General features: G+C 43.1%; 1 protein-coding gene across 1 annotated transcript in view; it reads left to right on the forward strand.

Moving 5' to 3' along the window:
* Nucleotides 1–14,879, forward strand: part of LOC311143851 (tensin-1-like) — a gene marked incomplete at its 5' end in the record, with an annotated part of 71,030 nt that overhangs the window by 18,708 nt on the left and 37,443 nt on the right. The window contains 4 exons of the mRNA XM_084179728.1: nt 1,834–1,909; nt 7,338–7,467; nt 7,610–7,675; nt 8,087–8,203. Coding sequence (XP_084035854.1) covers nt 1,834–1,909; nt 7,338–7,467; nt 7,610–7,675; nt 8,087–8,203 — 389 coding nt within the window. The remainder of the gene's footprint in view (nt 1–1,833; nt 1,910–7,337; nt 7,468–7,609; nt 7,676–8,086; nt 8,204–14,879) is intronic.

Here is a 14,879-nt window from a genome sequence, read left to right on the forward strand (position 1 = left end):
TTCTCCAGTCTCTAGTTCCACAGTCTCTAGTTCCCCAGCCCCAGTCTTTAGTTCCCCAGTCTCTAGTTCCACAGTCTCTAGTTTCCCAGTCTCTAGTTCCACAGTCTCTAGTTCCCCAATCTCTAGTTCTCCAGTCTCTAGTTCCACAGTCTCTAGTTTCCCAGTCTCTAGTTCTCCAGTCTCTAGTTCCCCAGCCCCAGTCTCTAGTTCCACAGTCTCTAGTTCCCCAGTCTCTAGTTTCCCAGTCTCTAGTTCCCCAGTCTCTAGTTTCCCAGTCTCTAGTTCCCCAGTCTCTAGTTTCCCAGTCTCTAGTTCCTCAGTCTCTAGTTTCCCAGTCTCTAGTTCCTCAGTCTCTAGTTCCCCAGTCTCTAGTTCCCCAGTCTCTAGTTCCCCAGTCTCTAGTTCCCCAGTCTTTTGTGCCCCATTCTCTCGTTCCCCAGTCTCTAGTTCCCCAGTCTCTAGTTCCCCAGTCTTTTGTGCCCCATTCTCTCGTTCCCCAGCCCCAGGCTCTTGTTCCCCAGCCTCAGATGTTCCAGCCTGGTGTTACGATCAGTAGTAGTGTTATTAGTAACTGGAGGAGCCAGTGAAGTAAGTAGACAGGGATGTGTGTGTACACCCCAGGGCCTTGCTGAAGGACCCCTACAGCTTCCCAGGCCCGGGCAGGTAGTGATGGATTATACAGCTTTAAGCAGTTGTTTGAGCACACAGGAGGGCATGCCCACAGATGGCAGGACAAATCATGGCACCCCAGGTGGTACCAATAACGTGGTCTCCTCCACTTTCCTTCCTTCCTTCCTTCCTTCCTTCCTTCCTTCCTTCCTTCCTTCCTTCCTTCCTTCCTTCCTTCCTTCCTTCCTTCCTTCCTTCCTTCCTTCCGTCCTTCCTTCCTTCCTTCCTTCCTTCCTTCCTTCCTTCCGTCCGTCCTTCCTTCCTTCCTTCCTTCCTTCCTTCCTTCCTTCCTTCCTTCCGTCCTTCCGTCCTTCCTTGTCTTTGCATTGCTAAAACTTTTATTTCCCTGTATCTCCATGTACAGTATGTATGTATATGCATCTCACTGTCTTACCAATCAAGTCTCCATAATATCCATATATCCATCTAAATCTTGTGTGTGTGTGTGTGTGTGCGCGCACTCATATGTGCATACCCAGTATGTGTGTACCTGTATTTGTACTAAAGCTGTGTGTTTAATCACTAACCTGGATCTCTATATTCCCCAGGGTGCTCCGCTCCCCCCTCAAGGCTCCATCTCTCTCCCTCCCTCCGTCTCTCCCTCATCCCCCTCTCTGACATGCACTCTATTACCTAGTATTCCTTTGGTCCCTGGCTCACATTGAGACATGCATGTAGGTACACATTACCCTCAGCCAGAGCATTGCCCTCAGCCAGAATATTACCCTCAGCCAGACCATTACCCTCAGCCAGAACATTATCATCAGCCAGAACATTACCCTCAGCCAGACCATTACCCTCAACCAGAACATAGTGGTCAAGTGCACCATCTCACTGTCTTACCAATCAAGTCTTCATAATAGTTAATCATCTACTTCACTGATCATACGTCTAGCTAACCGGTGTGTGTAAAAGAGGTGTGCGTCTGTGTTTGGTGTCGGGTGGTGTTGCATTCAAAACAGTAACCCGTGCTCTCTCTCTGTGTGTGTGTGTGTGTTTACAGCGTGATGATATCAATGTGGTTTGATGTATAGCGGTGGTGTGTTCAAGCGAGTACAACATGTGTTGTGTTTCTGTGTTTGGTGTGGAGTGGTGATTTGTTTTATGTGTTGGTTTATAGCGTGATGGTATGGTGTGTTCACAATGCTCTGTGTGTGTTTCCAGTAATGTCCAGGGAGACAGCCAGACCAGTGTCTGCATCACCATTGAGCCTGGCCTGCTGCTGAAGGGGGACATTCTGGTAAGAACCATCAGCTCATCCCTGAGTGACATGGAGAAGTATGGCATGTACTGTACATAGCCTTTGGGAGTGTGTAGTATAGTAAAGTATTATGCCCCCTCAAAATGAGGAGATAGTGGATTGACTTCTGTCGTTAAGAGGGAATGCAATTTAATTTAGCAACTTTTGAGTCCAAATACATTGTGTCCAAATACAGTATGTTTATCCTTAAGACTTTAATAGTCCCCATTAATAAAACAGCAGGGCAGTAAAAACTAGAGGACAGTTGGCATGTGCCCTATACCTCAGTTTAACTACCCTCATTAGCACACGATATGCAGGCTATAAGCTAGCATGTCAGAATGACGTCCTCTTCAAGAGCATGCTGGACATATTAGAGTTTTTATTAGAGTTTTAAGACAAGAAGAAGACGAATACTTTATTGTCCATTCTCCACGGTCTTCAGCACGGACACAGAGACGTATAGCTTCAGCTGGCTAGTCTATCAGCCACTGATTGATTTGCGTGTACAATGGTGACATCATTTCTGCCAAGGCAATTTAAAAGCAGTTCTTACCCGAAGGCAATACCGTTTGGCCCCAAACAGACACTGTAGCAGCAGGCCTGTAGCTACATATGAAAACACTGAGGCCGGACCTCTCTCAAAAAATATATAATAATGAAGAAAGATATATACAGTACCAGTCAAAAGTTTGGACACACCTACTCATTCCAGGGTTTTCCTTTATTTTTACTATTTTCTACATTGTAGAATAATAGTGAAGACATCAAACATAAAACAAATCAAATTACATTTTATGTTTGAGATTCTTCAAATAGCCACCCTTTGCCTTGATGACAGCTTTTTTTTCAGAACTCAGTCAAGGACTCAACTTACTGTTGACAGTTAGAATAGGAATTTCGGTGCAATTTCAGAACTTGGTTGCAATAGTTTTCATCTTGTCATATGTCACTGACAGTTACTCAATTAGCCTCCCACTGTGCAAAAACGGGTTGAATGAACGTTGTTTTACGTCATTTCAACAACAACTAAATCAATGTGATGACGTTGAATAATTGTGGAAAACTGATTGGGTTTGCGTAAAGTCATCAACATAAGGGAATATCATTTTTTTTTTTTTTTAATTTCTAAATCCAATGACATGGTGAACTCGACCAAATGTAAATCAAAACTAGATGTTGAACTGATGTCTGTGCCCAGTGGGCCATGTCAGTTAAAAATGTTACGTTGGTAAAGTAGCCTAGTTAGTCTAGCCAGCTATCTAAACTTGTAATAATCATGGACGAATTACCAACCGGGCACGCAGGGCACGTGCCCAGGGGCCCTGACCTCCAGGGGGCCCTGACCTCCAGGGGGCCCTGACCTCCAGGGGCCCTGACCTCCAGGGGGCCCCCATTGATTTTGTTAGTCACTCTCACTCAGATATCATATTAACATGGTATAGGTCATGGCGAAATGTGTCGGATTTGCAGGAAATGTGCTTTTAAAATGGCAAAAATGTCTCCCCAATCCCATGACAAAATGTGTAGAATTACAGGAAAACTGTAAAACTGCAACAACAACAAAAAAAAAAAAGTTATGTAAAGCAAAACATATTTGTTTACCTTTTGTTGATAAAATACTTTTTCTGCCAACACATCCCTCTGTATGTATTGAATTCTAGTTTTTAATCCCGGTGCTGAGTTAATGTGTAGCGGCTAATTGCATAGCTAATAGGCTATGTGTTTGTAGACCCGACTGAATAAAGCTTGTTGCTTGTTTTAGCTGTTTTCCAAATAGCATTTTAGAGTTTTCTTTTAATTGTATAGAAATGCAGTGAATGAGCGTCAACTTCCCCCTCCCCCAATAATATAACATTGTCTTTAAAAACTGTTCCGCTCTACTTCTTGACTTTCATTTAGCTGTAGTCACAGGGGAGGATTTCAAGCATTTTGTTTTCTGTTTACAACATATAAACGCTGTCAACATGTTTTTTTTTTGCCTTTATAATCTAGCATATTTGATATTGAAGGACATTCTGAATCAGTTTGTCATTGTGTGTTTTTCTTCTGCTTTTCCTCAAACTAGGCTAGCATTGTACCCCCCCCCCCCCCCCCCCCCCCCCCCCCCCAGAACCCCAGTGGGAGGAATACATAACCCATGAAGCCACACACCAGCCGCAGGCCGTTTGACCCAGTTTCCTCTCATTCCTCATCTAGAGTTGTTTGTTTTGCTTCTGTCTCTGCAAATAAAATCCTGCTCTTTTTTTAGTTCCTTCAACCCAATGGCTTTAATCCCAGCTGAGGAAGGCTGGTCCATGGAAGTGAACCATTTCCGTCATGTGCTGAGGACATTTAACCAGACTGAACGCTGTGCTCATCATTGTTTCACTTCACCAAGGTTGAGCGCAGCGTTCAGCTTGGTTTAACCAGTCTAGACCTGTGTGACGTTTACACCAAAGCAACATATTATGCCATAGCGAACAGAGGCTGTCTGCAGCCAACAATGTCTGAAAATAAGTTAATGAATCATTGACATGCATTAGGGCATGCAACGGAAAGGGTTTTTAAATGTTTTGCAACTGAAAATGGGTGTTTCTGTTTAGACTAGCCCTGCTGTTTCCATTTGCTGCCTAATGAACCTGACCCATATCCTATCAGGGTTATGGAGCTAAATGAACCTGACCCATATCCTATCAGGGTTATTTTGAGGCTAAATGAACCTGACCCATATCCTATCAGGGTTATTATGAGGCTAAATGAACCTGACCCATATCTTCTCAGGGTTATTATGAGGCTAAATGAACCTGACCCATATCCTATCAGGGTTATTTTGAGGCTAAATGAACCTGACCCATATCCTATCAGGGTTATTATGAGGCTAAATTAACATGATCCATATCCTATCAGGGTTATTATGAGGCTAAATGAACCTGACCCATATCCTATCAGGGTTATTTTGAGGCTAAATGAACCTGACCCATATCCTATCAGGGTTATTATGAGGCTAAATGAACCTGACCCATATCCTATCAGGGTTATTATGAGGCTAAATGAACCTGACCCATATCTTCTCAGGGTTATTATGAGGCTAAATGAACCTGACCCATATCTTCTCAGGGTTATTATGAGGCTAAATGAACCTGACCCATATCCTATCAGGGTTATTATGAGGCTAAATGAACCTGACCCATATCCTATCAGGGTTATTATGAGGCTAAATGAACCTGACCCATATCCTATCAGGGTTATTATGAGGCTAAATTAACATGACCCATATCTTCTCAGGGTTATTATGAGGCTAAATGAACCTGACCCATATCCTATCAGGGTTATTATGAGGCTAAATGAACCTGACCCATATCTTCTCAGGGTTATTATGAGGCTAAATGAACCTGACCCATATCCTATCAGGGTTATTTTGAGGCTAAATGAACCTGACCCATATCCTATCAGGGTTATTATGAGGCTAAATTAACATGACCCATATCCTATCAGGGTTATTATGAGGCTAAATGAACCTGACCCATATCCTATCAGGGTTATTTTGAGGCTAAATGAACCTGACCCATATCCTATCAGGGTTATTATGAGGCTAAATGAACCTGACCCATATCCTATCAGGGTTATTATGAGGCTAAATGAACCTGACCCATATCTTCTCAGGGTTATTATGAGGCTAAATGAACCTGACCCATATCTTCTCAGGGTTATTATGAGGCTAAATGAACCTGACCCATATCCTATCAGGGTTATTATGAGGCTAAATGAACCTGACCCATATCCTATCAGGGTTATTATGAGGCTAAATGAACCTGACCCATATCCTATCAGGGTTATTATGAGGCTAAATTAACATGACCCATATCTTCTCAGGGTTATTATGAGGCTAAATGAACCTGACCCATATCCTATCAGGGTTATTATGAGGCTAAATGAACCTGACCCATATCCTATCAGGGTTATTATGAGGCTAAATTAACATGACCCATATCCTATCAGGGTTATTATGAGGCTAAATGAACCTGACCCATATCCTATCAGGGTTATTATGAGGCTAAATGAACCTGACCCATATCCTATCAGGGTTATTATGAGGCTAAATGAACCTGACCCATATCCTATCAGGGTTATTATGAGGCTAAATTAACATGACCCATATCTTCTCAGGGTTATTATGAGGCTAAATGAACCTGACCCATATCCTATCAGGGTTATTATGAGGCTAAATTAACATGACCCATATCCTATCAGGGTTATTATGAGGCTAAATGAACCTGACCCATATCCTATCAGGGTTATTATGAGGCTAAATGAACCTGACCCATATCCTATCCTGGTTATTATGAGGCTAAATGAACCTGACCCATATCCTATCAGGGTTATTATGAGGCTAAATGAACCTGACCCATATCATATCAGGGTTATTATGAGGCTAAATGAACCTGACCCATATCCTATCAGGGTTATTATGAGGCTAAATTAGTCCAGTCCAGTGGAGGTGTTCTTCAGGCATATACACCCTGAAAGTTGCTCAGTACATTCACTCCAGTTCCCTAGTTCCCCAGTTATCCAGTTCCCAAGTTCCCCAGTTCTCCAGTTCCCTAGTTCCCCAGTTCTCCAGTTCCCTAGTTCCCTAGTTCCCCAGTTCTCCAGTTCCCTAGTTCCCCAGTTCTCCAGTTCCCTAGTTCCCCAGTTCTCCAGTTCCCTAGTTCCCCAGTTCTCCAGTTCCCTAGTTCCACAGTTCCCCAGTTCCCTAGTTCCCCAGTTCAGCCATAGTTTGTGTGCAGTGTGTCATTTGGGCTAAATATTCCTTGAGTACCTGTAAATGTGAGATCCTTGTAAAAGATCTGGCCAACCCCTAGCCAGGGTGAAGCACAGTGGGGGATCGAGTGAAGAGTTTCCTTTGTAGTGTTTGGGTTTACAAGGCTTTACATGGCTCTTGTGTGAATAGCAATGGTCTGGATAATACTGTTCTTGTTTGGGAAGGCAGGCCATACATTTACAGAGCTTTATATTAAAACAAAACTGTTTTCTCTAGCACACTGACAAATGCCCTGAAACAGGATTGTACTGTGAATCAAGCTGCAATGTTATCAGCTGGTATTTCACAGTGACACTGTACTGTATGTCAGATCTGGATCAAAAACATATGTCTGTGCTTGATTTAGTTTGCCCAGTACAATGGAACAAATGGAATAGTCTCTAAATGGCAAAACTCCAAGCTAAATCAATTCCACCTTCAAATGCTTTCACACGTTTTCAGTTGTCCTAGTGATCTGAACACTGTGAAAGTAACAAAGTCAATGAAGGTTTCCGAGGTAAACTTTGTGACTTGAGAAACGTGAAATCTATGAAAGCCCTGACATTGTCTCTTTTTGGGATTCAGTGTCCCAGAAACCAGAAACAAACTCTTTAAAGACGGGATCTATCTTCCTGTCCTCTGCAGCTGAAGTGTTACCACAAGCGCTTCCGAAGCCCACAGCGGGATGTGATATTCCGGGTGCAGTTCCATACATGCGCTGTGCACGACTTGGGACTCGTCTTTGGGAAGAATGAGCTCGATGAGACCTTCAAGGGTAAAGAAGATATTCCTAAATGTCCAAAAAAACGTACATTTCCAGCATAATGCATACAATATCTGTCAAACCTATTTTCCAATCTCCCGTCATTGTTTTAAACATGGACACATTTTATTCTCTTCTCTCATCCTCAAACCAGATGACAGATTCCCAGATTTTGGAAAGGTGGAGTTTGTCTTTTCCTTTGGGCCAGAAAAAATCAATGGTAAGCATACCTACTCCTCTTGTTGGCAGCCATTTTCTCCAAGCAAATGAAAGCTCATTCAGAAACAGAAATGTGTTTAAGATGACAGACACTACCTCCTATTGTATGGGTATGGCTTTGGCCCATGGTAAAGTGCTGTATGTTTTGGTAATTCTTCGACAGAAACAAGTCACCTGAAGTAAAACATTTGAGGGCGGCAGGTAGCTTAGTGGTTAAGAGCGTTGTGCCAGTAACCGAAAGGTCGCTGGTTCTAATCCCTGAGCCGACTAGGTGAAAAATCTGTCGATGTGCCCTTGAGCAAGGCACTTAACCCTAATTGCTCCTGTAAGTCGCTCTGGATAAGAGCGTCTGCTAAATGACCAATTATTTATTTATCTTCTTTGACCCCTCTGTATGTGTTTTCTTCCCCAGGGATGGACCACTTGGAGAATGGGCCCACTGTCTCAGTGGACTACAATACCCAAGATGCTCTAATCCGCTGGGACTCCTATGAGAACCTCAATCAGCATTGTGAGGACACTATGGATGGTGAGTACTGCCACTTGGCATGCGTACAGGAGGACTCCCTTTTCCCTGATGTACACTAAGTTTGCATGCTGTGGTTGTGGTTGTCATGGCTTCAAACACCTCTCAACCAATCATATTGCGTGGCCGGAACTATCTGTTGTACAAATTGAGAGATCTTCACACAGACATTTTGGTTTTTTGGTCATACATTGTTGTTGATGGTCTTGCACACATTGTTTACAGTAAGGACACACACACACACACACACACACACACACACTCCCCTTGTAAAGTCTAAGTCAGGAGGTGTTAATGACTCTTAATGCCCCCACACTCCATGGTACCTCCCTGCTAAAATGACCAGGAGGGACATTCAGAAGTTAACCTAGAATGTATGGCCAGGACGGTCATTGGCCACACACAAGCCAACTCCACTATAATCTCAAGTATCTCTACATACAGAGAGAGAGAGAGAGAGAGAGAGAGAGAGAGAGAGAGAGAGAGAGAGAGAGAGAGAGAGAGAGAGAGAGAGAGAGAGAGAGAGAGAGAGAGAGAGAGAGAGAGAGAGAGAGAGAGAGAGAGAGAGAGAGAGAGAGAGAGAGAGAGAGAGAGAGAGAGAGAGAGAGAGAGAGAGAGAGAGAGAGAGAGAGAGAGAGAGAGAGAGAGAGAGAGAGAGAGAGAGAGAGAGAGAGAGAGAGAGAGAGAGAGAGAGAGAGAGAGAGAGAGAAAAATTCAGAACGTTAATGTTTTGTCACCAGACGGATTGGCATGCCACTGGTGTAAACTGGACATGAAATCTCTACTTATGACCTTTGCAAAGACAACAACAGAAGATGACATCATGTTTATTCACTTATGACTTTCAGTCTACGGATGAATCAGACATTGCCTTAACTCTATAAAACTGGGATGCAAAAGTACAAGGAGGCCTCCGTCGCCGCTTGTGTCATGAAGCCATGTATTAAGTAATAGCCTTCCGTAGAATTCAAGTCGAATCTGTGAATTCCACAATTGAAATAGAAATCCCCCTCTAACCCTGAGGTGTATGTTTAGGTGACAGTTGTGTGAGATGTAGATTCCACACCTGTTGGTAAAGAAAGACTAACATTCTGTTCTACCTAGTGGATAAGATACAGTCTTTATCATTTCAACTATTGGCATTGATTAGATACACTATTTCTCTTTTCTTCTTTCAGTATATTTATTTTCTTTATTACATCGTTTTTTCTTCATTTAAATGAGAAAGATATAACGACTTACCTTGAACTTAACGATATCGGTGACATAAGTGGTGCACTCCAAAACATGCTTTACTTTGTGCTATTGTCAGAATGACAGGGGACACGCTAAGGCATGGCATGTCTAGGATGGCATCTTCACTTTCATTACACTCCTCTGGTGTATGTGGTGGACTATGAAACAACAGGAGCACACACACACACACACATACACACACACAAATACATACACACATACACACATATACACACACAAATACACACACACACACACAAATACATACACACACACACATACACACACAAATACATACACACACAAATACATACACACACAAATACATACACACACACATACACACACACATATACACACACAAATACATACACACACACATACACACACACACACACACACACACACACACACACACACATACACACACAAATACATACACACACACACACATACACACACAAATACATACACACACATACACACACACACACACACACACACACACACACACACACACACACAAATACATACACACACACACACATACACACACAAATACATACACACACACACACAACATTCACATTCCGGGTCTAGCCACAGGCTCGGACAAAACATTCCCGATATTCGTGATTCTGGAGCGATGGTCACTCTGACCAAAATAAAGAGCTGCAACCTGTGGGTGTTGTTGTTATTGTGTTCCTTCAGCAGACTTCAAAATAGTCTCTCACACTGTCTATTTGAAGCTGAATTAGTGATGCTCCAATCGCTTGGTACGAATACCTATATACAGTGAGGGAAAAAAGTATTTGATTCCCTGCTGATTTTGTACGTTTGCCCACTGACAAAGAAATGATCAGTCTATAATTTTAATGGTAGGTTTATTTGAACAGTGAGAGACAGAATAACAACAAAAAAATCCAGAAAAATTCATGTCAAAAATGTTATAAATTGATTTGCATTTTAATGAGGGAAATAAGTATTTGACCCCTTTGCAAAACATGACTTAGTACTTGATGGCAAAACCCTTGTTGGCAATCACAGAGGTCAGATGTTTCTTGTAGTTGGCCACCAGGTTTGCACACGTCTCAGGAGGGATTTTGTTCCACTCCTCTTTGCAGATCTTCTCAAAGTCATTAAGGTTTCGAGGCTGACGTTTGGCAACTCGAACCTTCAGCTCCCTCCACAGATTTTCTATGGGATTAAGGTCTGGAGACTGGCTAGGCCACTCCAGGACCTTAATGTGCTTCTTCTTGAGCCACTCCTTTTTTGCCTTGGCTGTGTGTTTTGGGTCATTGTCATGCTGGAATACCCATAAACGACCCATTTTCAATGCCCTGGCTGAGGGAAGGAGGTTCTCATCCAAGATTTGACGGTACATGGCCTCGTCCATTGTCCCTTTGATGTGGTGAAGTTGTCCTGTCCCCTTAGCAGAAAAACACCCCCAAAGCATAATGTTTCCACCTCCATGTTTGACGGTGGGGATGGTGTTCTTGGTGTCATAGGCAGCATTCCTCCTCCTCCAAACACGGCGAGTTGAGTTGATGCCAAAGAGCTCGATTTTGGTCTCATCTGACCACAACACTTTCACCCAGTTCTCCTCTGAATCATTCAGATGTTAACTGGCAAACTTCAGACGTCCCTGTATATGTGCTTTCTTGAGCTGGGGGACCTTGCGGGCGCTGCAGGATTTCAGTCCTTCACGGCGTAGTGTGTTACCAATTGTTTTCTTGGTGACTATGGTCCCAGCTTCCTTGAGATCATTGACAAGATCGTCCCGTGTAGTTCTGGGCTGATTCCTCACCGTTCTCATGATCATTGCAACTCCACGAGGTGAGATCTTGCATGGAGCCCCAGGCCGAGGGAGATCGACAGGTCTTTTGTGTTTCTTCCATTTGCGAATAATCGCACCAACTGTTGTCACCTTCTCACCAAGCTGCTTGGCGATGGTCTTGTAGCCCATTCCAGCCTTGTGTAGGTCTACAATCTTGTCCCTGACATCCTTGGAGAGCTCTTTGGTCTTGGCCATGGTGGAGAGTTTGGAATCTGATTGATTCAGTGCTTCTGTGGACAGTTGTCTTTTATACTTTAGAGTGTGCTCCTGATCTCAGCTCGTTACCTGTATAAAAGACACCTGGGAGCCAGAAATCTTTCTGATTGAGAGGGGGTCAAATAATTATTTGCCTCAATAAAATGCAAATCAATTTATAACATTTTTTACATGCGTTTTTCTGGATTTTTTTGTTGTTATTCTGTCTCTCACTGTTCAAATAAACCTACCATTAAAATTATAGATTGATCATTTATTTGTCAGTGGGCAAACTTATAAAATCAGCAGGGGATCAAATACTTTTTTCCCTCACTGTATGTCAATCAATCAATTAATCAATTAATCAATCATGTTTGAGTTTAATATGTTGAGTCGTTTGTCTCTGAATGATTTATTTAGAAATAACACCTGTCACAGTATTACTGCTGATTCATATGAAATCATGCACTCTTAGAAAAAAGGGTTATTCAGCTGTCCCCATAGGATAACCTTTTTTTCCGAGGTAGAACCCTTTTTGGTTCCAGATAGAACCCTTTTGGGTTCCATGTAGAGCCCTCTGTGGAAGGGGTTCTACACGGAACCCAAAAAGGTTCTTCCTGGAACCAAAAAGGGTTCTTCAAAGGGTTCTCGTATGGGGACAGCTGAAGAACCCTTTTAGATTCTAGATAGCACCTTTTTTTTCTAAGAGTGTATGGAATATAAATAAACACGTGACATATGGCTATCTATAGTGTTCTTTTTTTAAACATGTGATTATGATTTCTGATCCAAGATAACTCATCCTAGCTCTGAAATTAGTTTCTGTTCAAATCTCTGGGCCTTTCTGGTAGCATTCCTGCATGTTTACCCAGGTTGCTTTTCTTGGTCCTCTGGATAGGTGGAAGGGCAGAGGTCATGCCCATGACTATATATTTTTCACTCAGGTCATAAAATGTCCATCCCCTCACACCGTCACACCCATCTACAGCTTTAAGTATGTGTAGCAAAAATAGCAGAGGGGTCGATCTCTCCTCTTGCATCGTGTGTGTGTGTGTGTGTGTGTGTGCGCACACGTGCTTGCGTGTGTGCATGTTGTGTGCGTGCATGCGTGCGTGCCAAATTTGATCCATTCTGAGGCTGTAAAACATCAAATCTCTCTTGCCCATTGTGCACCCAAGCCCGTGACTTCACTCTGCCAACACTGCAATATGGATGTACAGCTAAGACATTGAAAATGAGCTCATTGACATTCTGTGATTGTGAAAAGTGATTGTGGGACTAGTTTGCAGGCAAACAAGCCTCATTTCGGAGTGTTTGTGGTAATGGCACAAAAAGTCTATGGGTTCCAGGAAACTCTGGTGTTTTGCATTTCCACTGTAATTAAGTGTGTTCTCTCCTAGCTGCAGCCTCGTTAGTCTACACTGAGAAGGCAATTAGCTCATCCAACTCAATGGGGTTAGGAGCAGACAGGAACACATAGAAGATTTATGTGTTTACTAGCACAGTTGGGATCAAAATATTTAGTGGGAGTACTTAGCAAGCAGTTTGGCTAAATTGAAGTTGTTTTCCTATGGTAAAGGCTTGTCACAACCTAGCCACATAGAGGTCAATAAACAGAAAGGGCTTTCCAAACGGAGTCAACAAATCATATAAAGGTTCAATCAAATCAAATAAAAAACGAATAATGTCCACCGACTGACTGACGGACATAGTCTCCTTCACCTTAACTAAGGCTGCGTTCAATAGAGCACAGCGATGTGGATCGTTTAGATAGAAATACAGTATATTGAGTAGAACAGACATGTCTCTGTAAGGCAGCATGTCCGCTCTATTTGTGGCATTTCTATCTACCGCTCTATTTGTGGCATTTCTATCTACCGCTCTATTTGTGGCATTTCTATCTAAACGTGACCCTGAGCTTCAGCCAACAGGCAAGCAGCTGCTCCTCCGATGGCTAGAAGGTCACACCCAAGCACCTTTTATTTTTGACTACTTGAGTACCATCACCTCTTCTAAAATACTGGCTCTGAAATACAAACCTCCGTATGGTCAAATGAAAGCAATTCCATTACTCTTCGAGCACTGCGATCAATGTTACCCTGTGAAACTCAACTCATAACAGTCCCACTACGAGCTAAGCTAAATGTCTCATAGCCTTCACTGACTAGCCTGTAGCTAGGGGTTAAGGTGAGGCAAATGTCTTAGCCAACATAAACAAGAGATCACAATACTAATTTGAGTCTCAACGTCAAACTAATATCTATTCCCCTTATCAACAGATGAATCTAAGTCCACCCTTTCAGTCATTACATTTACATTTTAGTCATTTAGCAGATGCTCTTATCCAGAGCGACTTACAGTTAGTGAGTGCATACATTATTTGTTTTATTTTTCATACTGGCCCCCCGTGTGAATCAAACCGACAACCCTGGCGTTGCAAACGCCATGCTCTACCAACTGAGCTACATCCCTGCCGGCCATTCCCTCCCCTACCCTGGACGAATTGTGTGCCGCCCCATGGGTCTCCCGGTCGCGGCCGGCTACGACAGAGCCTGGATTCGAACCAGGATCTCTAGTGGCACAGCTAGCACTGCGATGCAGTGCCTTAGACCACTGTGCCACTCGGGAGGAGTGTTTCTTATGATCTCATAATCTTAATGTGAGAGGTAGTTTGAGAAGGAGGTGCTAGTTAGAGATGGGCGAGATAGATGGAGCCAAGAGGTGTCATTTTAGGATGCAGCAAGGGGTCTTCAAACAGGCCTGAGTCTTGTTTACTATCCAACTGTCAATACAACTACCGTATTTGGCTGTTGCACTACCCACAACATTTCTAGAATAGTTGGGTGTGCGATTTAGGTTTCTGTGTGTGTGTCCAATTCCAACGCAATCTTCTCTGTCACCAAACACACACAGTCTCACACTCCTGCGCACTCCTGTGCAGCCGTTTGTGTTGTGTGTCACAACAGGGGGAGTGACAGAGCATGCAGAGTGTGTGTGTGTGTGTGTGTGTGTGTGTGTGTGTGTGTGTGTGTGTGTGTGTGTGTGTGTGTGATCTTGCTAAGTGCTGACAGATAAACAGGCACTGAGCTGCTGGGAGTTGGTTAGTTGTGTTACTCTCTCTTCTATTGACATCCTGATTGGTCGACACTGGTCTTCTTCTACTGGATCAGAAGGCTGAACAGTTGACTGTAGAGACAAACTGTACAAACAACAACAACAACAACAAGTGAGTAGTGCACCACGTTCTGCAAATGCTGAGATTTGTACTTCTTCTTTGACATGGGGGACCGTTGTCCTCACAGACTTTTGAATTACTTATTGACATCAGACATTTTATGATCACTGACTACTTGGTGATTTTCTGTACTAGTGAGTTGGATGTTCAGGAGGCTGTGTACGTTACTGTGTGTC

This window comes from Coregonus lavaretus (assembly GCF_964263955.1).
Source record: "Coregonus lavaretus genome assembly, chromosome: 16".
In the NCBI taxonomy this organism is placed as follows: domain Eukaryota; kingdom Metazoa; phylum Chordata; class Actinopteri; order Salmoniformes; family Salmonidae; genus Coregonus; species Coregonus lavaretus.